This window comes from Papio anubis, chromosome 4 (genome assembly GCF_008728515.1).
Source record: "Papio anubis isolate 15944 chromosome 4, Panubis1.0, whole genome shotgun sequence".
Classification (NCBI taxonomy): Eukaryota; Metazoa; Chordata; class Mammalia; order Primates; family Cercopithecidae; genus Papio; species Papio anubis.
Genome location: NC_044979.1, coordinates 22,930,568 through 22,957,467, shown reverse-complemented (window position 1 = coordinate 22,957,467; position 26,900 = coordinate 22,930,568). Strand labels below are relative to the sequence as shown.

The window sequence follows — 26,900 nt, the reverse complement described above, 5'->3', positions numbered from 1 at the left end:
TTTTCAGGAAGTTGGGGTCAGTTCTTTTTTTTTTTTTTTTTTTTTTGAGAGGGAGTCTCTCGCTGTTGCCCAGGCTGGAGTGCAGAGGCCGGATCACAGCTTACTGCAAGCTCTGCCTTCCGGGTTCAGGCCATTCTCCTGCCTCAGCCTCCCAAGTAGCTGGGACTACAGGCGCCCGCCACCTCGCCCGGCTAGTTTTTTGTATTTTTTAGTAAAGACGGGGTTTCACCGTGTTAGCCAGGATGGTCTCGATCTCCTGACCTCGTGATCCGCCCGTCTCAGCCTCCCAAAGTCCTGGGATTACAGGATTGAGCCACCGCGCCCGGCCTGGGTCAGTTCTTCTACAGCCGGGACCACCAACCCCTCAACTGGGCCTGCATGAAAGCCTTATGGGTGTCCTTCTGACATTAGAGGGCCAAAACCTCCACCCTCAGATCATGCTAAGGATGCCCTTTTGTGACCATGTATCCTACGAAGAGCCATGAAGCTTGACTACCTCCCGCAGATCACCCATTGACAAACTTTTCCTGACCTCCAATCGCCTTTCCCCACACCTCAGACCACCTTGCTCCTCTATCCCATAAATATCCCTAAAACCCATCTTTGGGGAGGCAGATTTGAGATCTGTTCTCCCGTCTCCTCGGCTGGCTGCCTGGTGAATAAACCCTTTCTCTGCTGCAAAACTCATCATCTCAGTGACTGGCGTGCGGCACACGGCAGCATGGGCCCCATCCGGTTATCACCAGACTCCAAAGCCCGCCATCCAAGCCTCTTAAACACCCAGCCTCTACCTTGGGTCCTCAACGCTGATGACACAGCACACCTGCGGAGCTTTGCGAGCTACAAGCCTCCTTTCCTCCCCGCAAAGTCCAGCTGGGCACTGGTAGAGGATGTTGCAAAAGCTCCCACGATTCAGCTGCGAACCTGGGGATGGGACCCGCTGCTCATGCAGTCCTTCTAGGCCAGAGAGCCCTAAGCTGGGCTGTGTATCAGAATCGTCCGCATGCTGAGAATAACACAGATTCCTGGGCCCCGGCCCAGGTTTACAGAGGCGGGATGCTCAAAGCTGCCCAGCCAGGCTCGGGACTTGGCTCCTCGCAAGTCTTGTCGCGCGCTGGCTGCCCGGCTGGTTCAGCTTGTGAGGCCGACGCGTTCCGCCAGGGGGAACCGGGACGCTGCGACGCTGCGAGTCGTTTCCGGGCGCGGGCTGGGCGGGAGGAGCGAGGCGGGGCGGGACGGGGTGTGACCCGGAAGTCGACGGGGCGTTCCGCCCCCCGCGCATGGGGAGGTAAGCTCGGACCGGCCCGCGGAGCTGCAGCAGTCCTTCGCGCCCTCCTCGCCCTCCCCACCGACATCATGCTCCAGTTCCTGGTGAGTGGAGCTGCCGAAGAGCGGGGCCCGCTGCCTGGGGCGTGCCTCGGATCCCATTTCCCCCTCGAGGACTGCCGACCCCGCGGACCCGGCCTGGGCGTGGGTCCCGCGGTCCCTTCGGCCCCCGCGCCTGGTCGTCGCCTCTCAGGGCGGCCGTTTTCTTCCTGCCTCCCCAGAAAATCCCTTTGCCCCTGTTTTTCTGCATCCATCCAAGTCCCTAAAACTTTGAGGTGTCAGAGAGTGTGCGTTTCCAGAGCTACGTATTGTGCGCCGCGCCCCGCGCTCATTGTGTAATACTTGTATTAAAGCTTGTGTGGTCCTTGATGATTTTCCGTAGTCCGCTCCCCTTTCTTTCTGCGCTCCTGTTCCATTACATAGTCGCCGGCGGGTCCCTGCTGTGGAGCCCTGCTAGTTGGCATTTCTGAGGAGGTAGGAGGGCCAGAAATAAACCGTAAATTAGCCACCTCACGAAGTCCGAGAGGCTAAGTCCTCATCAGACCTTTCAGACTTGGAGGAATGAGTCAGACACTGGTATACACGTAATTTTTCCCGAAATGACTAAGCATGAGTAAGCAGACTGTTTCTCCTGGCTCCTTATTTGAGTTAAAAACGAGTTTTCTGGCAAAACTCGGTATATTTCAAAGATTGCTTAGTGAAGGTTCCAGGAGGACTTGCTCATCAAATTTTCAAGTGAAAGTTTTTCTGCCAAGCTATTGTGCACTCAAAACTTGGTGCTTTCAACCTCTAATTCTTTTTTTTTTTTTTTTTTTTTTTGAGACGGAGTCTCGCTATGTCGTCAGGCTGGAGTGCAGTGGCACGATCTCGGCTCACTGGAACCTCCGCCTCCCGGGTTCAAGCGCTTCTCTCTCCTCGGCCTCCCGAGTAACTGGAATTACAGGCGCGCGCAACGATGCCCGGCTAATTTTTGTATTTTTAGTAGAGATGGGGTTTCACTGAGTTGGCCAGGCTGGTCTCGAACTCCTGACCTCAAGTGATCAACCCGCCTCAGCCTCCGAAAGTACTGGGATTACAGTCGTGAGCCACCGCTCCCGCCCGAATGCTTTGTCTTTATTTTTTTGATGGAGTCTTGCTCTGTCGCCAGGCTGGAGTGCAGTGAAGCGATCTCAGCTCCCTGCAACCTCCCCCTCCTGGGTTTAAGCGATTCTCCTGCCTCAGCCTCCCGAGTAGCTGGCGCGCGCCAGCAGGCCCAGCTAATTTTTGTATTTTTAGTAGAGACGGGGTTTCACCCTGTTGGCCAGGATGGTCTCCATCTCCTGACCTCCGGATCCGCCTGCGTCAGCCTTCCAAAGTGCTGGGATTACAGGCGTGAGCCTCCGCACCTGGCCCCAAATGCTTTATCTTTGCCAAAGAGATTAAAACACAAAACGTGCCTCTTCTGTCCTTTTGAAAGATGGTAATGGATTGTTAAATCCAATTAGTCAAAAGAGTGTCCTTAATCTGCCCAGCTCAGACGGCTGCTTCTTTGCCTCTAGGAGTTTCTGTAGTGTCCTAACTAGGTGTTAGTTTGTGAGTTCAGAATAATGACAGTCATTTTCTTGTAGTAAACACTAGATTAAAAGCGGTATCACTTAGCTCCAGGGTATAGGATGATGTAATTGAGCTGCCTACTGTATCTGTTGCTCATTGATAAACTGAGAGGACATGATTCAGTTACAATTAACTTTCTAAGTGGTTTTGCTGAATGGGTCTATTTGGTTTTGCAATAAACTTTTACTGAGTGTTAATTTTTTTTTTTTTTTTTTTTTTAGAGACAAGGTTTCTCTTTGTCACCTAGGCTAGAGTCCAGTGGCACAATCATGGCTCAGTGCAGTCTTTAACTCCTGGCCTCAAGCAGTCTTCCCATCTCAGCCTCTTTAGTAGTAGCTAGGACTACAGACCCACACCACCACCCCTGACTAATTTTTAATTTTTTTTTTTTTTGTAGATACAGGTCTCATCTAGGCCTCCTACAGTGTTGGGATTACAGGCATGAGACACTGTACCTGGTCATATTCTGATTTGAGAATTCAGAATTCTCAGCATTTAAGGAGAGATGCTAAAGCTGTCCATTATATTCCTAGCTCAGAAGTAACTGGAACCCTGATGTTCTCTCACCCTCTGGTCTCCCACCTCACTGCCTTTTTTTTTTTTTTTTTTAAATAAGTGGATAGCACTACTTTTCACATTGATTCCACCTCTGTCAAATGAGCCACTGACTCTAAAGTTGAGCAAGTATTTCTCTTTGTGTTCAGTCATTTCATCTATAAAACAATGACCATCACATTCTAGTGTTTAAGAGGTTAAATTTCAGAGTCAGACTTCTCACTTTGAACCCTGCGTCCCATCATTTTCAAGCTGTGGTAGCGTGGGTGGGCTGTTGAAATTTTCTGTGCTCCCATTTCCACATCTGAAAATGCAAACCCACCTCACGGTTTTGTTGTGAGGATTAAAAATGAGTTAACACGTTAAAAAACTTAAAAACAGGGGCACTCAACAAGGATTCAGATAGTGTTCAGTTTTTCTTTTGCAGGGTGTCATTTGAACCCTGATTGGTTACTTCTCAGAAGTGGGGATTAGCTTCTTACAGAAGGGTAGGTGATTGGAAAGGTTTAGAAGTGATGAAACAGTCACAAGTTAAGCAGGTGCGTTGTCATTACACATTCAGGAACCCTCTAAGATGTTTCTCCTACAGTTGTGATTTGTGGAGCACAGTTTGAAAACCACTGTATTTGCTTGTGTTGGTGATATCTTCCTTCCATTGTTCATATTCCTCCCCAGGTGAAAATATTTGCCCGTTGTCTCTATCTTGAAGAGACCTTGTTCCTGTGGTTTTTCCCTTTTCTTTTACTGCAGTTTTTTCCCCTTTATTATTATTTTTTCAATAGTAGAGATAGGGTCTCACTATATTGCCCAGGCTGGTCTTGAACTCCTGGGCTGAAGCGATCCTCCCACCTCAGCTTCTCAAAGTGTTGGATTATGGGCTTGAGCCACTGCTCCTAGACTGTTTTTAAAAAATGCATTGCTTCAGGAATTTGCATGTCCTCTTTGCGCAGGGGCCATTCTGATCTCTGTATCATTCCAGTTTTAGTGTATGTGCTGCCAAAGTGAGCACCCTCTCTTTCTTTTACCACAGTAGAAGACACCTCTTTGCAGATAGTAACCAACACTACCTGAGGAAAGCTACTGCTTCCTTATTCGTAAGGTTTAGCTAGAGTTATTTTAAGGATGCTTTCGGAGGGAAGCTAACATGATGGCACTGCTGGGGGCTTTGTGCACACTGCCTATGATACTGTTATTGTGATTTATTGCTTTTGTTTGTTTGTTTTTGAGACAGAATCTCACTCTGTCACCCAGGCTGGAGTGTAGTGGTGCCATCTTGGCTCACTGCACTCTCCGCCTCCTGGGTTCAAGTGATTCTCTTACGTCAGCCTCCCAAGTAGCTGGGATTACAGGCATGTGCCACTACGCCTGGCTAATTTTATTATTTTAGTAGATATGGGGTTTTACCATATTAGCCAGGCTGGCCTCGAACGCCTGACCTCAAGTCATTTACCCACCTTGGCCTCCCAAAGTGCTGGGATTACAAGTGTGAGCCACTGCACCTGGCTGGTTTTCCTTTTATCCTTTTTACCTTTCTAAATACTCTTCATGGTCCCACTCTGATATTTTTTCCATGAGGCCCTCCTGATGACTTATGCTCATGAAACCTTTACACTATTATGTCTTTGTTTTGTTTTGTGTTTGAGACAGAGTCCTCTGTCACCCAGGCTGGAATGCTGTGGCGCAATCTCAGCTCACTGCAACCAGTGCCTCCTGGGTTCAGGCAATTCTCGTGCCTTACCCTCCCAAGCAGCTGGGATTACAGACGTGTGCCACCATCCCCAGCTAATTTTTGTATTTTTAGTAGACACAGGGTTCCGCCATATTGGCTAGGTTGGTCTCAAACTCCTGGCCTCATGTGATCTGCCCGCCCCCGCCTCCCAAAGTGCTGGGATGACAGGTGTGAGCCACCATGCCTGGCCTTACTATTTCACTGTTATGATCCATTTCTTCATTTATTTAGGTCTCATGTCTTTTCATTAACTTCTGAATAATTATCTTGCACCTTGTTTGTTACGTTTATTTCTATTTTGTTAATTATTTCACCAGTTGATGGACATTCAAGATGTTTCCACTTTTGGCTATGATGAGTAATCTTGCTAGGAATATTTGTGTGCAGGTTTTTGTGTGGATGTGTATTTTAGTTCTCTTGGGTATATACCCTAAGGTGGGATTGCTGCATCATATGCTAACTTTATGCTCAACTCTTTGAGGAACTTTTGGACTGTTTTCCAGAGTAGCTGCACCATTTTACATTTTCACCAGTAATGTATGACAGTTTCAATTTCTCCATATCCTCGCCAACATTTGTTGTAGCTGTTGTTTTTGTTAAAACAATTCTAGTGGGTGTGATGTGGTTCCTTATGCTTTTGCTTTGCATTTCCTCAGTGACTAATGATGTTGAGCATCTTTTCATGTGCTTGTTGACTATTTGTATCTTTGGAGAAATCCTTTCATGTCATTTGCCCATTTTAATTTTAATTTAATTTTATTTATTTATTTTTGAGATGGAGTTGGGCTCTGTCGCTCAGGCTGGAGTGCAGTGGTGCAGTCTCAGCTCACTGCAACCTCTGCTTCCTGGGTTCGAGCAGTTTCTCCTGCCTCAGCCTCCCAAGTAGCTGGGACTACAGGCATCCACCACCATGCCTGGCTGATTTTTGTATTTTTAGTAGAGACGGGGTTTCACCAAGTTGGCCAGGCTGGTGTTGAACTCCTGACCTCAGGTGATCCACCCACCTTGGCCTCCAAAGTGTGGCATTATAGGCGTGAACCACTGTGCCTGGCCAATTTGCCCATTTTTAAATTGAGTTTTTTTGTGTCATTCAGTTGTAAGAATTATTTATAAATTCTGGATGCAGATCTCTTATCAGATATATATTTGAAAATATTCTATCTCATTTTGTGTGTTGTCTTTTGACTTTCTTGATGGTATTCTCTGAAACACAGACATTTTTAATTTTGATGAAGTCCAATTTTTTTTTTTTTTTTTTTGGTTACTTGTACTTTTGGTGTCATATCTGAGAAAACTGTTTGCCCAGCCCCACTCATGAAGGTTTACGCCTATGATTTCTTCGAAGAGTTTTATAGTTTTAGCTCTTACATTTAGGTTTTTAATCCATTTTGAGTTAATTTTTGTATATAGTGTGAGGTGGGAGTCCAACTTTATTCTTTGCATGTGGATATCCCATTGTCCCAGCACCATTTCTTGAAAAGATTATTCCCAGCACCATTTCTTGGAAAGACTGTTCTTTCCATATTGAGTGCCTTGGCACTCTTGTTGAAAATCACTTGACCATAATAAGCCTTTATGGTGTATTCCTGGGCTCTCCACTCTATTCCATTGATCTTTATTGATCAATAGAAACAATTCAGTCTTGTTTGCTTGCCACCACAGTAATCAGCTTTTCTCTAATAGGTACTTGGTTTTCTTTAAAAAAAAAAAAAAAATTATGTTTTTAATTCCTACATCTTTTCATCATCTAGTAGATCCTTGCTTCCTCAGCCTTTTCTGAGTATAGGTACCAGGAGAATGCTTCTCAGGCAGTGCTTTCATCATGTTGCTGCAGGCAAAGAGTAGTCAGTGGCTCCCTACCACAACTGCAGGTGAAGGAAACTCCCCTGCCTCTGTCGCCCAGGCTGGAGTGCAGTGGCGTAATCTCAGCTCACTGTAACCTCTGCCTCCTGGGCTCAAGTGATCCTCCCACCACAGCCTCCAGAGTAGCTGGGACTACAGATGTATGCCACCACACTTGGCTAATTTTGCATTTTGTTGGTAGAGATGTAGTTTCACCATGATGCCCAGGCTGGTCTCAAACTCTTGGGCTCAGGCTATCCTCTCGCCTTGTCCTCCCGAAGTGCTGGGATTACCATTGTGCCTGGCTGCCCTAACTGCTGTTTGAAGCCCATCATCTAGCCCTGCCCAGCTTTCCATACTTAATTCTCTCCATTCTTTAACTCAAATTCTCTTTTCCAGTCAGGCCTGTTTCTTTTATGCCAGTCATCACATCTCCATTCCCATCTTGTGCCTTGATTTTCCACATTCAGTATTCTTCACATTTCCCTTGCCAGTTGTATTAGTCCATTTTCACACTACTGATAAAGATATACCTGAGACTGGGTAATTTATATGGGAAAAAGGGTTTAATGGACTTATAGTTCCACATGGCTGGGGAGGCCTCACAATCATGGCAGAAAGCAAGGGGGAGCAAGTCACGTCTTACATGGATGGCAGCAGACAAAGAGAGAGCTTGTACAGAGGAACTCCTCTTTATAAAACCATCAGATCTCATGAGGCTTACTCACTATCATGAGAACAGCATGGGAAATACCTGCCCCCATGATTCAGTTACCTCCCACAACATGTAGGAATTCAAGATGAGATTTGGGTGGGGACACAGCCAAACCATATCACCAGTTTAAATGTGAACACTTAGCATATTTAGAGCCTTTAATATCAACCTGAGGTACATATTTTTCAAGTATGATTTCTTAAAAGAATCACTTCTGTATCATTCATTTTGCCACTTAATGCATGGCCTAGTTCTGATTTTTGGAGCATCTGTTAACATTGAAAATCCTGTGCGGGGTCCTGCCTTCTGTTGTTATACAACTATTTTACCTAACATTTCTTCCTATTCATCATATAAGTTATCTAAGGGCAGAGATCATTTTTAATCCTTTCATGGGGCTAAATATGAAGTTGATTTTTAGTATATTAAGGTCTGCAGTCCCTTAATCAAAATCTTTAGGGGCCGTATGTATTTGGGAAATCAGATTTCTTTTAGATTTTAGAAAAGTAATAAGCTGCATCATGTACCTCGGTACTTAACACCCCCAGCAGCATCTGGGATAGCACTTTGTAATCAAATGTATTAATATTTTTGCTGTGAGACATATTCTCCAGTGAGGAGATCTAAGGCAGGATCCTATATTTAAAGATTTCTATTACTATAGCAAAAAATGATTATTCACACTAAAATGTGATAATGACTATAAATAGTCTGCTGTTAGTTCACGTCAGGTATGCTTTTGTTACCAAATGAGTTATGATGTAATGTAGTTTGGATTGAGTTGGGTTTCAGAATTGTGGATAATGGATTGTGGAGCTTCACTGATTCTTAGTGTACTCTCTATTTATAGAGCTGACAATGCAATTCTTCTGTTGTGTACTGCTCTGTGCCAGTCTAGACTTCCCTTTTGGGGCTCTTAGCTCCAGCATCTTCTTCCCATCTATTTTTCCTGTACACTACTTTCCTCATCTCAGTCCTCTGTTTTCAAACTTGCAGTGTTGTACCATTAATTGTCCCCAATGTTTCTGTGAAAAGAAGCTACTTTTTTATACCCCTAAAGTCTCAAAATTATTGCAGAGAGGGTGTGATAGTCATGCACTTAGTACTGAGCTTGGGAAGAAGGCATTGCACTCCTTATGCTACAGTCTTCTCTACAGGGAATACTAACGGGTGACCATGTAGGGGAAGCAGGGCATTGTGATGGCATTCACCTGACAGAACTACTGATGAGGTTTCTAGGTCTTGGCCAGGAAGATGTTAGGCATTCTTGGCCTACAAAGAGGTTTCAGACTCATCCAAGACCTCCTATAATCTGACTCCAGTCTAACCTCTCAGACTGAGTCACTGTTCCTCAGATTTAGGTTTTTTGTGTGTGTGTAAACATGCCTATTGACCATCCCATGAACAACATACTGTATATGCTTTTCTGGCTTCATGCATTTTTCCCTTAGTGACATTTTTCTTGTGTATTTAATCTTACAGTACCCCTTTGGTAGATCTGGTAGTATTCGGAAATATTTCTCTTAGTGACATTTTTCTTGTGTATTTAATCTTACAATACCCCTTTGGTAGATCTGGTAGTATTCTGAAACTGGAATTGGATATGACTTATTTAGAGGCTTATGGTTTTTGTTTTGTGTTGTGTTTTAAAATAATCATCAGTTTTCATGTGCCCTGATGCCTGGCGAAGTTGCCAAAATGAAGCCACGTTAGACATGCCACATTTGTTTAGAGACAGATATGGTAAGAACTAGGAATCTTAGAATGTTGGAGCTGGACATTACATTGTGAGTATAATGTTTTATAAATCAGGAAGCTCAAATCAGCAAAGCTCCAGAGAGGTTAAGTGTCTTGCTTTAGGCACACCGCCTGATAGTGGTGGAACCGAACTCGATTATTTTTTTTGAAAGTTTTTAAATCCCATGTTTTTTCTTTTTGGTGTTAGAGCTAATACTTTCATTTGGTTTTTTTTCCTCTTCTTTTAAGCAAATTTAATACTCCTTCTGGATTTGGAAAACCTCTTCCTACCTGGTTTCAACCCATAGGAGAAAAAAATCATTCTGCTTCAAGGTGCAACATTGGTAAAAGTAGGATTTTGCAGGCCATATCTGATTAATCAAATGATCAGAATGGTCTATGATTAGAGATTAGATAGCCTCTTCTATGTTTCTTATTGCTAATAACAAACCAATTTAAATTATGCTTTTGGTGTTTCAAGCTTAGTAAGTTTAAAGTGTACTAAGAACCCAGCTGCATTCTGTTCCCCTATGTGCATCTCCAACTTGAAGATAAGGTTCAGTCACGCCATGTGTGATTGATGGTGTTAAGTGCCACACTTAATTTTTTTAAAACCTCTCTGCTGTGTATTGATTGAGTAAAAGCAACACTGATTAAAGAAAATGATGAAAAAAATTCATACTAGTTTGAATTTATAAAATGAAAAATTAAGCTCTAGATGGAGCCTCTTAATTACCAGAGGAAAACAGGGAATTATTATCATTAAAACTCAAAGCTGAGGAGCCTTGGCCCTTTTGGGTATATCTAAATTTTCATGAACCAGTTTTTGTTTAGGAAAATAGTCACCAAATGGGATAAATATTTAAAGTTTTCTAAATGTTGCACCTGTCTCTTGTCACTGTGTTTCCCACCGACCTTTAATGTCCTGCCAGACTATACCTGTTAGCATGTTAGACTACCTGTGGCAGAGTGCTAAGCCATATGTGCTCTCAGTGGTGTGTCAGAGTTTTCTCTTCTTTTCTGTCATCACATATTTTAGTTTTTGAGTGTGAAGCTAATGTAGATTGTCTTGTCCTCCTTATTGTGAATGTCCTTGGAGAAGTCCCTTTCCATCCTGGGCCTCAAGGTCCTCTGTTTGAACTATGAAGAGATTGTAAACTGTGAAGAGTCCCTTCATTCTCTGAGATCCTATGATTTGGCTGAATATTTATTTATTTATTTTGAGATGGAGTCTTGCTCTGTCTCCCAGGCTGGAGTGCAGTGGCTTGATCTCAGCTCACTGCAACCTCTGCCTCCCGGTTTCAAGTGATTCTCCTGCCTTAGCCTCCCGAGTAGCTGGGATTACAGGTGTGAGCCACCCCGCCTGGCTAATTTTTGTATTTTTAGTAGAGATGAAGTTTCACCATGTTGGCCAGGCTGGTCTCAAACTCCTGACCTCAAGTGATCCACCACTTTGGCCTCCCAAAGTGCTGGGATTATAGGTGTGAGCCTCTGTGCCCGGCCTTGAGTGAATACTTTAAAAAGTATTTTTATAGTATAACTTTTATGAATAACTTTTATTTGATTTGAAAAGGAATAACAATATCCATAACCAAAAAAAGACAAAAAATTGCAGCATTCCACAAGAAAAATCTGAACTTTGGCTTGAGTTTCCAGAACTTGTAGTCAAGTATTTATGTGAGTTGTGAGGGGATAAGAGAATTTAGGGTAGATTTATACAGTGTTACCATTTATTATTTTTTGCGGTTTTATTTTTTTCTTACGTTTGGTTGGTGTCACCATTTATTCTTTTGTATACTCTTTAGCCTCTGGAGAGGGCATCTCTGTGTTTATAGAAGAAAAATGTGACTCTCATGTTGTACACAGCCCTAGACTGGACATTAAGGTCTTCTAACTGTCCTAAGCTTCTTAGGAAGATACTGTCTTCGTATTTTAATTTGGAATCATACTGGCACAGGACTCGGTATGCACTGTAACTCTTACTATTCTATTTTTTCAGCTTGGATTTACATTGGGCAACGTGGTTGGAATGTATCTGGCTCAGAACTATGACGTAAGTGGCCATATCCATGACTACCTTGATTCCATGTGACTGTTTTAGAGTGACTTTTCTTTGCTTGAGGTAAGGTGTGACTTCCAGCATAAATGAGGTCCATAGGGCTGAGGCAAACTCCTGAATATTGTAGAATGGTTTGCCATTGTTTGAAAAAGTAATACAGCTCATGAAACATCTGTCCTCTTCCGTATCACCACAAGAGGGAAAAATCCCTTCAGTTCAGCTGGGCTCATGAAGATCCTTAGCTGTGGCTTGTTAGCTCAGAGTAATATTAAGTTGGGCTCTTAAAATTCTTAGGGAAATCATGTGATAAGTGAGAATTTAAAGATTAATTGGATAATATTTTCAGCCCCACTACACAGTAGTAGAGATGACTTAGAATTTTGGAGATGCATCTGGGTAGGCGGACTGAAAAATATAGATCTGTATTCCATCTTCAAAATTCTAAGGGTAGCACATTTGAGGACAGAGTTTTGTGAAGTTGTATTAACCTCCCTTTATACATGGCGATGTTGAAAACCAGGTGGTGCAGCAGCCTACGAATGGGGATTCTGGACAGGTGTTTGAAAAAGACAAGCAAGGGAAACATGATATTGATTTGTTTTGTTGTAAAGCTTTTTGTATGACAAAGGGAATTCCTTTGTCAACCTTCGTTTGAGTCATATAGTTTTCTAGGCAAAGGCTATATTATGTCACATTTATTGTTTATACGCACAACCTTTACTTGGCACCAGATCGAGTGGAAGTGGGTATACAAAAGTAGAAGTGGCTTTCAGAGAGGAGCATACTTATCTGACAACTTCTGATATCTTTCTATGCAGTTATGAGGCTAAGAAATACCACTATTGGCCAGGTTTAGTGGCTCACGCCTGTAATCCTAGCACTTTGGGAGGCCGAGGTGGGCAGATTGCTTGAGCTCAGGAGTTTGAGACCAGCCTGGGCAATGTGGCAAAAGCCCATCTTTACAAAAAATACAAAAATTAGCCAGGCGTGGTGGCATGTCCGTGGTCCCAACTACTTGCGGGACTGGGGCGGGAAGGATCGCTTGAGCTCTGGAGGTCAATCCTGCAGTGACCTATGTTTGCAACATTGCGCTCCAGCCTGAGTGACAGAGACCCTATCTCAAAAAAGAAAGCAAAAAGAACCACTGTTTAGGAGATCTCTTTCAGAGGAAGATAAAAGCTTGTAAAACCATTTATCTTTGGAGGAAAAGAAGTACAAGAATATTGATTAGGTAGATGCAAAATTATAATAATCTTTTTTCTCTTTAAAGATACCAAACCTGGCTAAAAAACTTGAAGAAATTAAAAAGGACTTGGATGCCAAGAAGAAACCCCCTAGTGCATGAGACTGCCTCCAGCACTGCCTTCGAGATACACTGATTCTACCGCTCTTGAGGGCCTCCTTTACCATCTGAACCAAAAGCTTTTGTTTTCGACTCCAGCCTCAGCACTTCTCTTCTTTGCTAGACCCTGTGTTTTTTGCTTTAGAGCAAGCAAAATGGGGCCCCAATTTGAGAACTACCCTACATTTCCAACATACTCACCTCTTCCCATATTCCCTTTCCAACTGCATGGGAGGTTCTAAGACTGGAATTATGGTGCTAGATTAGTAAACATGACTTTTAATGAGTAGCGTCTTCTTTATTGTTTGCGATTTTTACTACCTTTTGTCAAGAGAAAAACGGATGAGTTTTGTATAGCTGGTCAGATACAAATAATAGTGACTTCACAGTTTAGCAATTATAATGGGTACTTTTTAAACATTTGGTACTAAATTATGTTGCTACAAAGTAATTAAAATTAATATCTAGAGCTAGTTTTTGGTGAATTATTCATTTATTTTGTACTGCTGTTAGGCAGCTCTGTAGTTGCTAATTTAACCAATGAGTCAATTTGCTGTTCATTAACTAAGAAATGATTCTGAGAATCCTGTCAGGAATTGGGGAATGAAAAAATATGCAAAATAATGGTCTTTGTCCCAGTAGAGTTCGTAGTCTATTTAGTGTGCATGTTTTTCCTTAATGATGTATTTGATCTGACTTTTCCTTCTCAGAAGAATCATACTTGGGATTACAGGTACATTTGATGTTATGTGATGGATAAGTGAAAAGTTTTTAAAGGAGATTTTATACCTTTTCACATTAAAAAAGGTATTTGTACTATTACTTTGTAGTGATTCTCTTAAGAAAAAATGTAGCCCAAATGTATAGTAAAATCAGCAGCTCAAGAAGAATTTCTGCTTCTCTTTGTAGTTGATGCTTTGTTTTTTCCTGCAGTCAGAAATTCCCTGTATTTGTCAAATGTATAATCAGCTTGTATTGTTTTTAAATTTTAAAAAAATTGAATAATTAACTTTTCCCATAGGACAAGATACAAAAGTAATTTCACGTAAAGGGCCTTTCCCACCCCTGTTCTCTGGCTCCTGGCTCCTCTTTGACAAGTTACTGTTACCACTTTGCCTTATACTTTTGAGAAAGAGTCTGTGCCTAAACAAACATGTGTAACACAAATAGTAACTATACACAGAGGTCTGACCCTCGCTTCTTTTTTTTTAATGGAGATCATTCTATATCAGCAAGTAAGTAGCAAGGAACCTCATTCTTTTTTTGACTGCCTAATATTTTTTTGAATAGATACAACATAATTGATTTAATCTGCTACTGGTGAATGCTTAGGTTGTTCTTTTGCTGTTACAATGATAACCTCATTCCTAATGTTATTAAACATATCGATTCAGGATAGAGCTATAAGATAAAGTCCTAAAAGTATAGTTTAGACTAAATATAAATACCCATTTCATTAGCTGTTTTGTTTCAGAGGGCTTGTTGAGCAGCTTCACTAATAATGCCATTTTTGAAGACATGGCAGGTTCAGAATCAATACATTGGCAGAATTGTGCAGAGCATCTTTTTTCAGACAGTAATGACACTGATTCTGTATGTGATAAAGTGATTCTGCTTCTCTTTGACGAGTTGCATCTCTCCTACATGGAAGTAAGTTTTATTCCTGTCAAGGTTGTCTTTGTGTGTGAGACAGATTAGGATTAAATTATGGTTTGACTTTTCTTAGCAGCGTGATCATGGGCAAGTGGCTTATTCTTTTCTTTTTTTTTTTTTTCAAGACAGAATGTCACTCTGCTGCCCAGGCTGGAGTGCAGTGGCAGTCTCAGCTCACTGCATCCCCTTCTTCCTGGGTTCAAGTGATTCTCGGGCAGCCTCCCAAGTAGCTGGGATTACAGGTGCCTGCCACCACACCTGGCTAATTTTTGTATTTTTAGTAACGACGAGGTTTCACCATGTTGGCCAAACTGGTCTCGAACTCCTGGCCTCAAGTGATCTGCCCACTTCAGCCTCCCAAAGTGCTGGGATTACATGCATGAGCCGCTGCGCCCAGCTTTTTTAAACTTTTAGGTTCATTTAATAGGTAAATTGTGTGTCAGAGGGGTTTGTAGCTTATTCTTTCAGAAACTCTTGCATTATCTGTAGATGTGGACGTAAATATCCACCTCATGGGGTTTTCATAAAAAAATTATTGAGATAATGTATGTAATGTTGCACAGTGCTTTGCAGACTATCTAATAAATAGTAGCTATTAGTACAAACTTGTTGCTTTTTGGCTAGTTCTGCAGTCACTTTTGGAATCAGCTTATGAACCACACAAAAAATTTGTCATTATTTCTGTAGTCACTGTTTTTGATACTGATGAAAATTTACAGTATCCACCTGGATCATACCATCTGGCTCACAAGATTTGATCTTGAATTGTTAGTGCAATGAACTAGAGCCCCAAAGGATGAAGGTTTACCTTGTGGGTATTAAAAATGCTAGAAGCTTAGAAAGCTGTTTCCAAAGAGAGATTCCTTGTTACCAACCATGATAGCATTGCTATGGTGTATGTGGTCTCCCAGAGTGGCTGCTTTGGGATGGGAGGTCACTTAGCTATTAGAAGTTAGGTCTCTTTGTATTATACCTTATAAACAAGGCTCATTTGGACTTAGGGCTTCCCTTAGGGCTGACACTTAACCTTGCCAAGGAGATCATTTCTACCAGTGGGATCCATCCAGCAGATCAGTTCTTAAGTTCAGCTTCATCATGTGTACTGCTACACAGTGCAGGCTGACTTCGCATTCACCATTCAGATGCCCTCTCCTAGTTTTATGTTCTTGGCAGCAATGAAAAGGACCTCAGAGTTCTCAGGCAAGATGATCTTCACTGAGCTATATGTTGGAGGAACCCAGAACCATCATGGTTTTAGGGTGTAGTTGAAAATCCTTGCTGTGAATGGGGTTTGTGACACTGAAAGTTACCCCTTCCCTGGGAATTTTGTGGGAACCCTTGCCACACAAATCAATGGAGCGGTGGGAAGAAGCACCACAAGATATGCCTTTTTTTTTTCCTTTAAAAAATGTTTGAAAACTCCTACTAATATGGGTAGGAAAACTTCTGCCACATCTGATCATAAAATGAGAGTTGCTCAAAATACTAGTGCAGATCACTCTGACATGTGAAATACAAGACTTAAGGATTGGTGCTGGAAACTTAATAAATACAGTGAACTTGAAAAGCTTATCCCTAAACTGTAATCCTCCCAAACAAAACAAAAACAAAGCAAGAAAAAAAAAACAACCTTATTTAAAATTGTCAAAAGAGGCGGAATTTTTTGAAGTTACCAAAATTATATCTTTAGACCTTTCTTCTGATTTGGTATTTTATGTATTTAAGCAGTTACCTGATTCTGATTTAAAGGAGCAATTTTAGTTCTTCTTTTCTAACTCATTTACCCAATGAGTTTGTGTGACTGTAGAGAAAAGTAGGCTGTGTGGTTTTTCTAGTTGTCTATACACGTTGCCTCATAGAGCATATGTACACATGTGTAATGTTTTCATTTCCACTAAGCCGTTCACTCCCTAGATACTATGCTGGTGTTTGTTTTTCTGCTGAGGTCTCCCACATTTTTAATGCCTTTCTGAGTTACTCCTCCTGAAGGAACGTTATATACTGTACTGGAAGCAAATGAGGCTTTTCTTAAACTTCCAGTCTTGGGTTTTGCATGTAGCATTTCAATTCCTTACAGATGAGTGAGTTCTTTTTTTCCCTATTGACTATTAGGGCTTTGCCTTATGGAAAGGAATAGGGTGGTGAAGGGAAAATATTTTGAGATCTTGCCTGGTCTTAATAGGGAGTTTGTGACACTTAGATTTTCAAGTGTTCAGTTTATACCTTTCCCAAATCTGGTTGCAGTGTATTTAGTCAAGCATTGAAGACCTAACATATGGCATGTTTTGCAAGGCACAGGGAAAGAAAAATGAACTGAGAACAGCGAGACCTTCTGGAAATTCCCAGAGTGGGACGCTGCAAACCCTGGGTCCTGGGCCTGCCTGAATCACAGCCTCAGTGGGAGGATCTTATGAAAGGTACAGTGCTGTTGCATCATCTTACACAATTGTACAGGACTGGGACCAAAAAAGGTGCCACGTAAATAGTACATGCAGTTGTGTTCAGTGTTCGTTCAGTGAGGACAGCCCCACTGAGCTACCTGTGTACTCAGGTGGTCTCGGTTCCCTTTGTGTTCTCATGGTTTTGAGTTTCTTGCTGTCCTGAGAGTGATTCTAGTGTTTAGAGACTTTTTCAAATACCGCGGACCCCAAATGTGAAGCCAACTACCTCATTTATTGTATAGCTGAACAAACAGATTTGTTCTGATGTTGGAAGGAAAACTAGCTGCTTTTTATTTATTAAAAGATGGTACATGAGTGTCTGTGATATGTAAATATTAATGTGAAAGATTGTGTACCATGTACTTTATGTCTGACTTAATGGAACTTCAAAGGCAACTGTAAGCAAATTTGATAAAGAATTGACGTAACAATAAGATGCAACTATACTTAGTGACTTGGGCTCACAGTTTCATCATCCACAAAATATTAGAAGGTAAAATTAAATTATATTTGCAAGAGACACAAGACTATTAAGGAGGGCTAGAAGTTATCCAACAGTGGAGTGATTTAGATGACAAGGAGTTATTAATCATATCTGCCATTTCCTGTCACTGGAATGGGCAACCTTGCTTGGCTTGAATCTCCAGTTCTGGGAAAGAACAGAGAGCAGTTAGTAGACCAGACTGAAATAAACGCTCTTTCTAAATTGGCTAGTTGAATGCATTCATTACTCGGAGCACCTGGCAGCAGTTGCTGGCACAGCTTTCCCTTCAGGAGTGAGTCAGGTTCTCACATAGTTGAATACTGGCCAGTAATTCTAAGTCCACTTAATTCTAAATCAACTTTTCTTTCTCTTTTTACTTATACTCCCAGAATCTTACTGATTATCTACACCTTTGTCCTCCTGTCTGACTTAAGGGCAAAGGATCTGCATTCTGTGATGAGTGATAAATGTGATGTTTGGCTCTTCTGATAATAAGATTAACACCCTGACTCTTTTGAAAATTTAAAGCAAATGACTTTAGAGATGTTGGCTGGATCAAATCAGCTGTAGCTTACCTAACATTGGTATTTCATTTGGGCTTGTGAGGTCTTAACTATTACATTGGACAAATAATTTTGGTCTAACTCACAGGGCAGAAGCACTAATGTTCCTGTTAACCCTGGTCAGTCACATTCTGTGGTTGGAGCAGATGTGTGAGGTTGTTTCTTTTGCTCCAAAATAAACTTTACAACTCACGGATGCTTGATCAATTAAGGGAGTGATTTTATAGATAAATTATTATGGGAAAACTGCACGTGCTATCAATAGTAACTTAAAATCACTTAAAACAGTGCAGTAATTGTAGGGGACTCCCTTTCCCCTAAGACATATTTAGCAAGCAACTGATGGTAGAAATAAAAAAATCTGTAATGCCAACAAACTAGAGGGATTGAGAGCTATAGCCAGTCATGTATCAAGGATATCTATCATGGAGAAAATGGCATGATCTTCAGGAGGAGAAAGAAGCCTTGATTTCCAGACAGCTTTTTTCTCATGGGACACGTTTATTGAGCACTTACAGCTTAGTACATTGTAGAAGTTGCTGGGGGATTTCAAGAGGCATAGACAGCTCTTCTCCCTCAAGGGGCTCATGTAGGGATGTGTAGGAAGTGACAGATGTGTTTGGACCATTGGCTACTACTTAGTACTTTGTTTTCTCAGGAACAAACTACTTATTATATCCAGAAGCAAGCCAGTGTAATATAATAATAGTGCTGTGATCTTAATTATAGTTTTGGTGTCCCTTATAAGACTGGTAGGAAAGTTTTCCCTCCCTCCCAAAACTTAACCAAGGCAATAGATTTGTGGTTAGTGACAGGTGGAGAGAGAGATGTTAATCTCAATGTATCTTCTTTCTTGACTTCTCTTTCCTTTTTTTTTTTTTTTGAGACGGAGCCTCGCTCTGTCGCCCAGGCTGGAGTGCAATGGTGCGATCTCAGCTCACTGCAGCCTCTGCCTCCACCGCACCCGGCCGACTTCCCTTTCCTTTGACTAACAGAACAACACCAGCCTTTTTCTGAAAGGGAACACTATATCTTTACGGGAATTTGGTGCCAAGGTAAAGGGTAGCCATTGAAGAGAGATGCTTAACAGGGAATCAAAGTAGTGATGAAAGAGTACTGATTGCCATGAAGAAGACCTACTAAGAATGCCTTCTTGTGGAGGGAACTTAGGATAGAAGCACTTAAGAGAAAGGAGCTGATGGCCGGGCATGGTGGCTCATGCCTGTAATCCTAACACTTTGGGAGGCTGAGTCAGGTGGATCACCTGAGGTCAGGAGTTGGAGACCAGCCTGGCCAACATGGTGAAACCCCATCTCTACTAAAAATACAAAAAACTAGCTGGGCATGGTAGCACGTGCCTGTAATCCCAGCTACTCAGGAGGCTGAGACAGAAGAATCGCTTGAACCTGGGAGGTGGAGGTTGCAGTGAGCTGAGATCGTGTCACTGCACTCCAGCTTGGGCAACAGAACAAGACTCCATCTCAAAAAAAAAAAAAAAAAAAAAGAGCAAGAGAAAGGAGCTGACAATTAGGTTTCAAGTTCTGGGTGAGGTTTCCCCCAAAAAAGATGTCACTGGTTTCACTCTGCCTCGGTAGGATGGCTTGGGTATCTTCCACCCCTAAGAAGGTATTAAAAATAACATAAAACCTAGTGAGTTTGCATGGCTTAGCCTCTGAAGGCAAGTAAGACAGGCCTTCTTTTCCTGTCTTCAGAATGAATGGATTACAAACACTAGATACAATTTTAGGTTTTCTTTGTCTTCTTTTTTTAACTTAATTTTTATTTTCTTTTTCTGTGAGCCTATGGTTGTATTGAAACTTTAGGTTTTCTTGAGCTGTGGTGCTGAGGGCGAGAAGAAGACACTAACAGCTAAGCATGTGTTTGTGGTTGTTGGAGGATTCCTGCAGTTCGCTTGAGGTGGTGGAATCTTCTGTTGGAGGGATGCCCTCCGGCGTGGGTCTGGGGTTGTGTGCTCCTGGTGGTCCTAGTGGTTTTCTTTGCCTGTGGTCCAGATTCTGCTGGGTACTGGCAGCTCCTGTGGTTGGGCCAGTTTGTGTACTTGCATTAGGCTTGATCAGTGATGTTGCTGACCCTCGCCCATACTGGGTAAGTGTCCAGGTGGAAGAGGCTAACTCCCCAGGTGTTGATGGCTACCATTACTATCACCAATCCAATAACGTTGACTCCCAGGCCAGCTTTCACCTACAGGACACAAACCAGCACACCCTAGTCACTCTGACCAGCAGCAGCACAGATCCCCAAGTCCCCCTTCTGCTCCCGCAGCCTATGCCTTGTGGCCCAGATTAGTTCCCAGTGCTGTCTGGGGTGCTCTAGCATTGCCTTGTAGGGTGCACAGGACTGTGGTAGGGCGGGAAGGGGACAATTAGAGTCATGTCCACTTCATGCTCACAGCACTCTCACTAGGTTTCAAGTGGAAGCCTAGAAGGTGTGTTAGTTACTTGGAACACCCACTCTACGGAACGTGAAGAGGTATTTCTGCAGCTCACTCTTAGGGAAATGTGCTGAACAAAACTAGCCAGATCTCTGTAAAGCAGGAACTTCTCAGCCCCTATGCGCCAATACAGGGAACTTGTAGGAGGGGCTATATTACATGAAGCCTTTGCTACTGTTACCTTTTTTTAAGGAACAGCTTGTGGAAACAGTGTACCTTGAGTTCACCTGGGGAAACAGTTCAGCTGCCTCTGCTCAGCTCTTCCTCAGGAAGGAGACACAGGTGTGCTAGCTGGAGTGGGGCCTTTGCGTCTTTCCTCTGAGGGAATTACACCTCAGTGACTGACCCTTTTCACTTCTGCCTTGACATTGACACTCACAGGTGAAGTGGGGGAGGTGAGGGATGATGGGCTGGCAGAGCCAGATGGAAAAATGTGTCCTGTAAGGATAGCTGGCACCCTCCCAATAAGTAACCAGGCATACAGCGTGTAGCCAAAACAAGTCACTAGCTGGCATTAAGTTGGGAAAATTGCAAGGGGAAAATGGATACTGGGAAATTGTTTCAAGCAAATGGCTAGGCATGTCCTCTCTCTCCTGCTGTCTGGTGAGGGTCCCCTGGGCATTTTGGCATGGTGGACAGACCATGTTTCCCCACAGGTGAAAGGGCAGGTTCTAGCAGGGCTAAATTAAGGAGTGTTAGAGTTGAAAGGGACCCCATGGAGCATCCAGCTGGAGCCTCGTCATTTAGCAGATGAGGAAACTGAAGTCAAGGTCGTGCCCAAGCTGGGAATAGAACCCAAGACTGGCTCACTTCTTGTCACCTGGTACCTTTGAAAATTACTGCCTCTGATCATTTGATTCCCGTGTAGAAAGCCAGAGGTCAGTGGTGGGGACACACAGCAGAAGAAGCGGGAGATAGGAGAGCTGGGGTAGAGCTCAGTGTGAGCAGACTGAGAGTTACTCAGTAAGATGGGAGGGGAGAGGGATGACTGGGACACCCCATTCCAGGAAGTATCACGGGTGACTTAGATGAGCAGTTTGAATAGTCAAAAGGACCTGAATAGGCTGGGTGCAGTGGCTCACACCTGTAATCCCAGCACTTTGGGAGGCCAAGGCAGGCGGATCACTTGAAGCCAGGAGTTCAAGACCACCTGACCAACATGGTGAAACCCCATCTCTACTAAAAATACAAAACTTAGCTGGGCGTGGTGGCGCACACCTGTAGTCCAAGTTACTCTGGAGGCTGAGGCATGAGAATCACTTGAACCCAGGAGGCAGAGGTTGCAGTGAGCTGACATTGCGCCACTGCACTCCAGCCTGGGTGACAGAGTGAGATTCTGTCTCAAAAAAAAAAAAAAAAAGGACCTGAATATCTGCCACCAGCCTGAAACTTCTTTCTTTCCTCTATTGCTTTACAGGGCTGCAAGAACAAGTTTGGCTCCCATGAAAAAAAAATTGTAAGACCATCAGTAATTTGTATCAGTGTTTTCCATCCTCTCCTCTACCCCCTCAGCCCTGGATATTAAGTATAGCAGCATAGTATACATAGTATAGTGTATAGGTAGAGGAGCAGAAGGTAGATAGACCCAACACTAAAGTCAGCAGCAAAATATCTCAAAGCCATCGTTTGTGAGCCCAGCTGAAAATGAAAATGAATGGTGGATGCTTCATTTTCCATTGTTGCTTCAGGGGTTTCTTGCCTGGGGGGTGAGTTGAGCAGAAGAATCCTGTTTTCTCAAAATACCTTTCACCCTATGTTCATACACTTTCTCATTCTCATCTTGCTGTGAATAAACCAGTAGCTTTCTCAATGAATGTCTCCACCGGCCTAATGAAGAAACGAAGGCAAAACTTTGCGCAGGCTCATGCCTTCTGGAACTGGGCAACAGCCTGTGTGTTCCAGCTTTCTCTACCTAGGTACCCACTTCTTTCCAGGGAAGGGCTGGGGAGAGCACATTCTTGCTATCCTTGGTGCTTACAGACCAACCAAAAACCTTTTTATAAGTGCTGTTCTTGCTACCACACTGGGTTAGTGTTGACAGGCCAGGGACACTGCTACAAAATAAGCTTTGAAAGAAGGCTGCAGAGCTGGTCATCCCTGTCCTCATGGCAGCTGGGCCTGGCAGGGAGAGGCACCCCAACTCACCATATCTTTGATCTGGCAGTGCCCATAGCTGAAGACGATGGCATTAGGGGGATTGCCCACAGGCAGCATCACTGCAAAGGAGATGCACATGGTGACTGGGATCAGGGTGTAGAGGGGGTTAATGTGCAGCGTTTCAGACTAGAAGAGAGAATTCACAGAAACATTTCACGAGATTAGGCTTGCATTTCCTGTGCTTAACATAACGAGCATGCTTTAATGATGACTTGGTGCTGGCTAACCTTAGCAGGACACTATGTGGAGGGGTAGTTAGGTCCCTGCCCTCGGGGGCATGCAGTGCCCTTGGCAACCTGAATAGGCTGATGCTGCTCACTTGCTCCACATGGAAATGTGGCTTTGAGTTACTCCCTAGAAGGGATGTTTGATTTTTTTGGTGTTATTCTAAGGAAGTGGTTCCTAAACTTTATTCTTTAGCTAAGACTTCCTTTCCTTAAACCCAAATCTCATGAATAAGTTGCTTTGATTGAAGTGGGGATCCCTCAGGCTTAGGGTACAGAACTAAGGTGGTTTTTTTTTCCTAGGGAAGATAATTGTTTTATATGGGATTTGAATCCATGGTCCTGCTCTCAATGTTGCCAAGTTTTAACTGCACTCTCTTGCTCACACAAGCAAGATGACGGAAGGGAGAAGTTGGGGTCATCTGAGCAATGAGCAGAGAGTGTGGGGCTGGGGTTAGAAAGAGCAGTAGGAGACTATGTTGCTGGGGTGGGGAGGGGCCTTCATCTCCTGGATTCTGCCTCCCAGAATGGGACAGATGAAGCATTGGGTCGGATGCATCACCTTTCAGGCTGCTTGGCCAGGCTAAGAACTGGCCATTGCTCCCCTCCCCTATTCCATTCACAACAAATTGGTCTGAGGCTGTGGAGCAAAGCTGACCTTGCTCCCAATCCTCAGAACTTCCCGGAGGACAGTGAATCTCAGTGGAGGCTGTGATGATTGTCTGAGTTGTGATCTCAGTCTTTGCAGCTGTGTGTGTTTTACCTCCATTTTCTGTGGCTACCTCTTTGGCCCTACTCAGGTTTTATCTCAGGAGAGAAAGGTTGATGATGATTGCGGGGAATTGAAATGATAGGGTTTGAAGATTATTTTGTATGTTCTTTGGTTTCTACTCAGGGCTGCCCCTAAACTAATCCTACTCTTTTGGACAAGGATTTCTAGAACTCTTGCTGTGATTTATTAGTGAATCCTTTTATTTGCTAGTTGCTATTTGAAAAACTTCATTTTTCAAAATAGGAGTTGAACACCAATCAGTGAAGGCTGTGGGCAGTAACCAGAGGAGAGGCTACAGCCACAGAAGCTGCCCCGAGCTAGGCCTGCCACTCCAGGCCCCTGGGACAGCCTGTTTGGACATCTGGGAGCCCCGCGCTACTCACCAGGCTGCACAGGATGGGCAGGAAGATGGTGATGGTTGCTGGGTTGCTCACAAACTCAGTGACAATGGACACAAGGATGCATGCCAGCAGGGTGACAGCCCATGGCGGGAGGCTGCTCAGGGACAACATCTGGTTCCCTATCCATGTAGAGAGGCCAGAGCTCTGTAGGAAGAGGTGTTACAGTAAGAAGAAAGGGGGAGAAACACATCCCAGCTAGAGTTCTTAGAATTCAGAAGGTCAGGGATGTTGGAAGGCTGGACCACCAGGGATCCTCTGATCTTTAGTCTGAATGGAGCCAGAGGGGTTCATGATTTTTATGATTCGATCATTTTTGTAGCTCAGAAAATTGGTTTTTATGATTGTACAACATTTGGTCTTTCGGTTTCATCATGGGGCATGGAGAGCCACCCACCCTAATTGCCATGATCCTTCTTAGGACTTTGTCATGACAACTTGTCAGAGGTTGGAGATCTTTGCTCCTCAACTTCAATCTCATTACCCTTTCTCTAGCCTCTGACATCCTTACCCTGTGCATTGATTCGACAATGCCCTTCACAGAGGGCCAAGTATAGCCCTTTATTCAGCTTTTGAAATCAGTTTATTTTGTTACCTAAAAACGGGAAAAATGTATCAACATCTGTAGATAGTAGCCTTTCCTGTCTTTTTAGGGAGACGAACAGGCAGAGCTGAGCACTGGAGGTTTTATAGGAGTAATAGAGAGGGATAAAAGTATATTTCCATTTAGTGGAGAAGGTGCCTCCTAAGTGCCATGGAGGCTGGTCATTCAGCCCCAACCTGTTTTAGGTTCAAATCCCATCGTGGCTGACATTAGTTCTACTATCAGGATTTTTTTTTTTTTAATTAAGATGAGGGTCTTGCTCTATTGCCCAGGGTCCAGGATGAGTGCAGCGGCATGATCACAGCTCACTGCAGTCTCAACCTCCCGGGTTCAAGCAATCCTCCCACCTCAGCCTTCCAAGTAGCTGGGACCACAGGCACATGCCATCATGCCCTGATCTTTTTATTTGTAGAGGCAGAGTCTTTCCATGTTGCCCAGGCCTGTCTCAAACTCCTGAGCTCAAGCAATTCTCCCACATTGGTCTCCCAAAGTGCTGGGATTATAGGCGTGAGCCACCTCACCTGGCCTGCCAGTGCTTTTTGAAGACACAGATACGAAGGCATATTGACCATCCTGAATTTATTCCACTAGCAACAGTTACACACATCCACTTAAATAAATGAACATTCTGCCTGGGTGAGGTAGCTCACACCTGTAATCCCAGCATTTTGGGAGGCTGAGGAAGGTGGATCACTTGAGGTCAGGAATTTGAGACCAGCCTGGCAAACATGGTGAAACACTGTCTCTACTAAAAATACAAAAATTAGCCAGGCGTGGTGGCACGTGCCTGTAATCCCAGCTGCTCAGGAGGCTTGCTTGAACCCAGGAGGCAGAAGTTGCAGTGAGCCGAGATTGTGCCATTGCACTCCAGCCTGGGTGACAGAGTGAGATTCTGTCTCAAAAAAATAAAAATAAATAAATATTCCCACTTGTAATGATTCATTTGGTTGTAAGATGTTCACCTGCAAATAGGGAGGGCTATTTCCGTCTCCTACAAAATGAAAGGTATCACTGAGTATTGTATTAAAAATTCCAGGTTGCCATATGCATCCTGCCTCCCTTCCTCTGTCTCTTCTATGTTGACAGGCTCTGCCTTTTCCCATGGTACCGTAGAAACTGCAAGTATAATGACGATATGGAGAGCAGGGGCAGAAAGCAAGGTGAGACATTTATGATTCCTCAAGCTCTTAAGTCCTGCTACACATGTTTTACTCTTAAAGACCTCCTTCCCTACACTGTCAGCATGTTACTTTTTCTCCTCTCTTCCAAATTCATCAAAAGCTCATTTCATCTCTATAGTACCCTGGCTACCTCCTGGCGAGCTCATAGACAACTGACAACCAAAGGCCTTCAGAATTCTCTCTGTTGTAGCCACTTCACCTTGTAGAACTTTTCTTCCTTTTCTTCCTCTCAACTGACTGAGAGCTTACAAACCCAGTCTGTGCAGACTGCATCAATTAATGCTTGTTTCAGAGCCCCAAGGCCTCCAGGAACTCTTTAATTGTTCCCTCTGGTAACACATTAAACCTCACTCATTGGACAGAGGCAGGGGAGGAAGAGCAGTTAGTTGAGTGGAAATGGTACATTATATAAAGAAATAGAGTTTTACTTAACATGTTATCCAAATAGTACTGGTAGGTAAAGTGAAATAATTTTTTTTTCTTTTTGAGACAGAGTTGCGTGCTGTCGCCCAAGCTGGAGTGCAGTGGCAGCATCTCAGCTCACTGCAACCTCCGCCTCCCAGGTTCAAACGATTCTCGTGCCTCAGCCTCTCAGGCAGCTGGGATTACAGGCGTGCACCACCATCCCTGGCTAAATTTTTTTTTTTTTTTTGAGAGGAAGTCTCACTCTGTCGTCCAGGCGGGAGTGCAGTGGTGCGATCTCAGCTCACCGTAACCTCTGCCTCCCAGGTTCAAACGATTCTCCTGCCTCAGCCTCCCAAGTAGCTGGGGTTACAAGTGTCTGCCACCATGCCCGGCTAATTTTTGTATTTTTAGTAGAGACAGCATTTCACCATGTTGGCCAGGCTGGCCTCAAACTCCTGGCCTCAAGTGATCCTCCTGCCTCAGCCTCTTTTAAGTGCTGGGATTACAGGCGTGAGCCACAATGCCCGGCCTAGTGAAGTGAAATCATTTAGTGGCAATCATTTTTCCAGCAGAACGATTTTATACTATAATTTGAAATAAATTAGACTTCAAAGTTAGAAAAAAACACAATCAAAGGAAGCCTCAATTTTTTAAACTCGTTATGAAAA

The 26,900-nt window shown here is 43.4% G+C and overlaps 2 protein-coding genes and 1 non-coding gene across 6 annotated transcripts in view; 1 reads left to right on the top strand and 2 right to left on the bottom strand.

Annotated features, from left to right (window-relative positions):
* The first annotated feature begins 1,239 nt into the window (after positions 1–1,239).
* STMP1 (short transmembrane mitochondrial protein 1) lies at positions 1,240–13,907 on the top strand. The gene is made up of 3 exons (XM_003896640.5): positions 1,240–1,371; positions 11,497–11,550; positions 12,827–13,907. The coding sequence occupies exons 1-3, from the start codon at positions 1,357–1,359 to the stop codon at positions 12,899–12,901; spliced, it is 144 nt and encodes a 47-aa protein (XP_003896689.1). The 5' UTR covers positions 1,240–1,356; the 3' UTR covers positions 12,902–13,907.
* LOC116274711 lies at positions 4,380–4,483 on the bottom strand. Its single transcript, XR_004183494.1, has one exon. It is a non-coding gene; the product is annotated as a U6 spliceosomal RNA (small nuclear RNA).
* A 5,880-nt stretch (positions 13,908–19,787) lies between the features above and the next one.
* Positions 19,788–26,900, bottom strand: part of SLC13A4 (solute carrier family 13 member 4) — a 46,841-nt gene continuing 39,728 nt past the window's right edge. For all 4 annotated transcript variants that reach the window (XM_031665137.1, XM_021936307.2, XM_009203918.4 and 1 more), the window contains 3 exons: positions 24,028–24,189; positions 22,637–22,774; positions 19,788–20,241 (listed from right to left, as the gene is read on the bottom strand). In XM_031665137.1, coding sequence (XP_031520997.1) covers positions 20,104–20,241; positions 22,637–22,774; positions 24,028–24,189 — 438 coding nt within the window. In that variant the 3' untranslated portion in view covers positions 19,788–20,103. The remainder of the gene's footprint in view (positions 20,242–22,636; positions 22,775–24,027; positions 24,190–26,900) is intronic.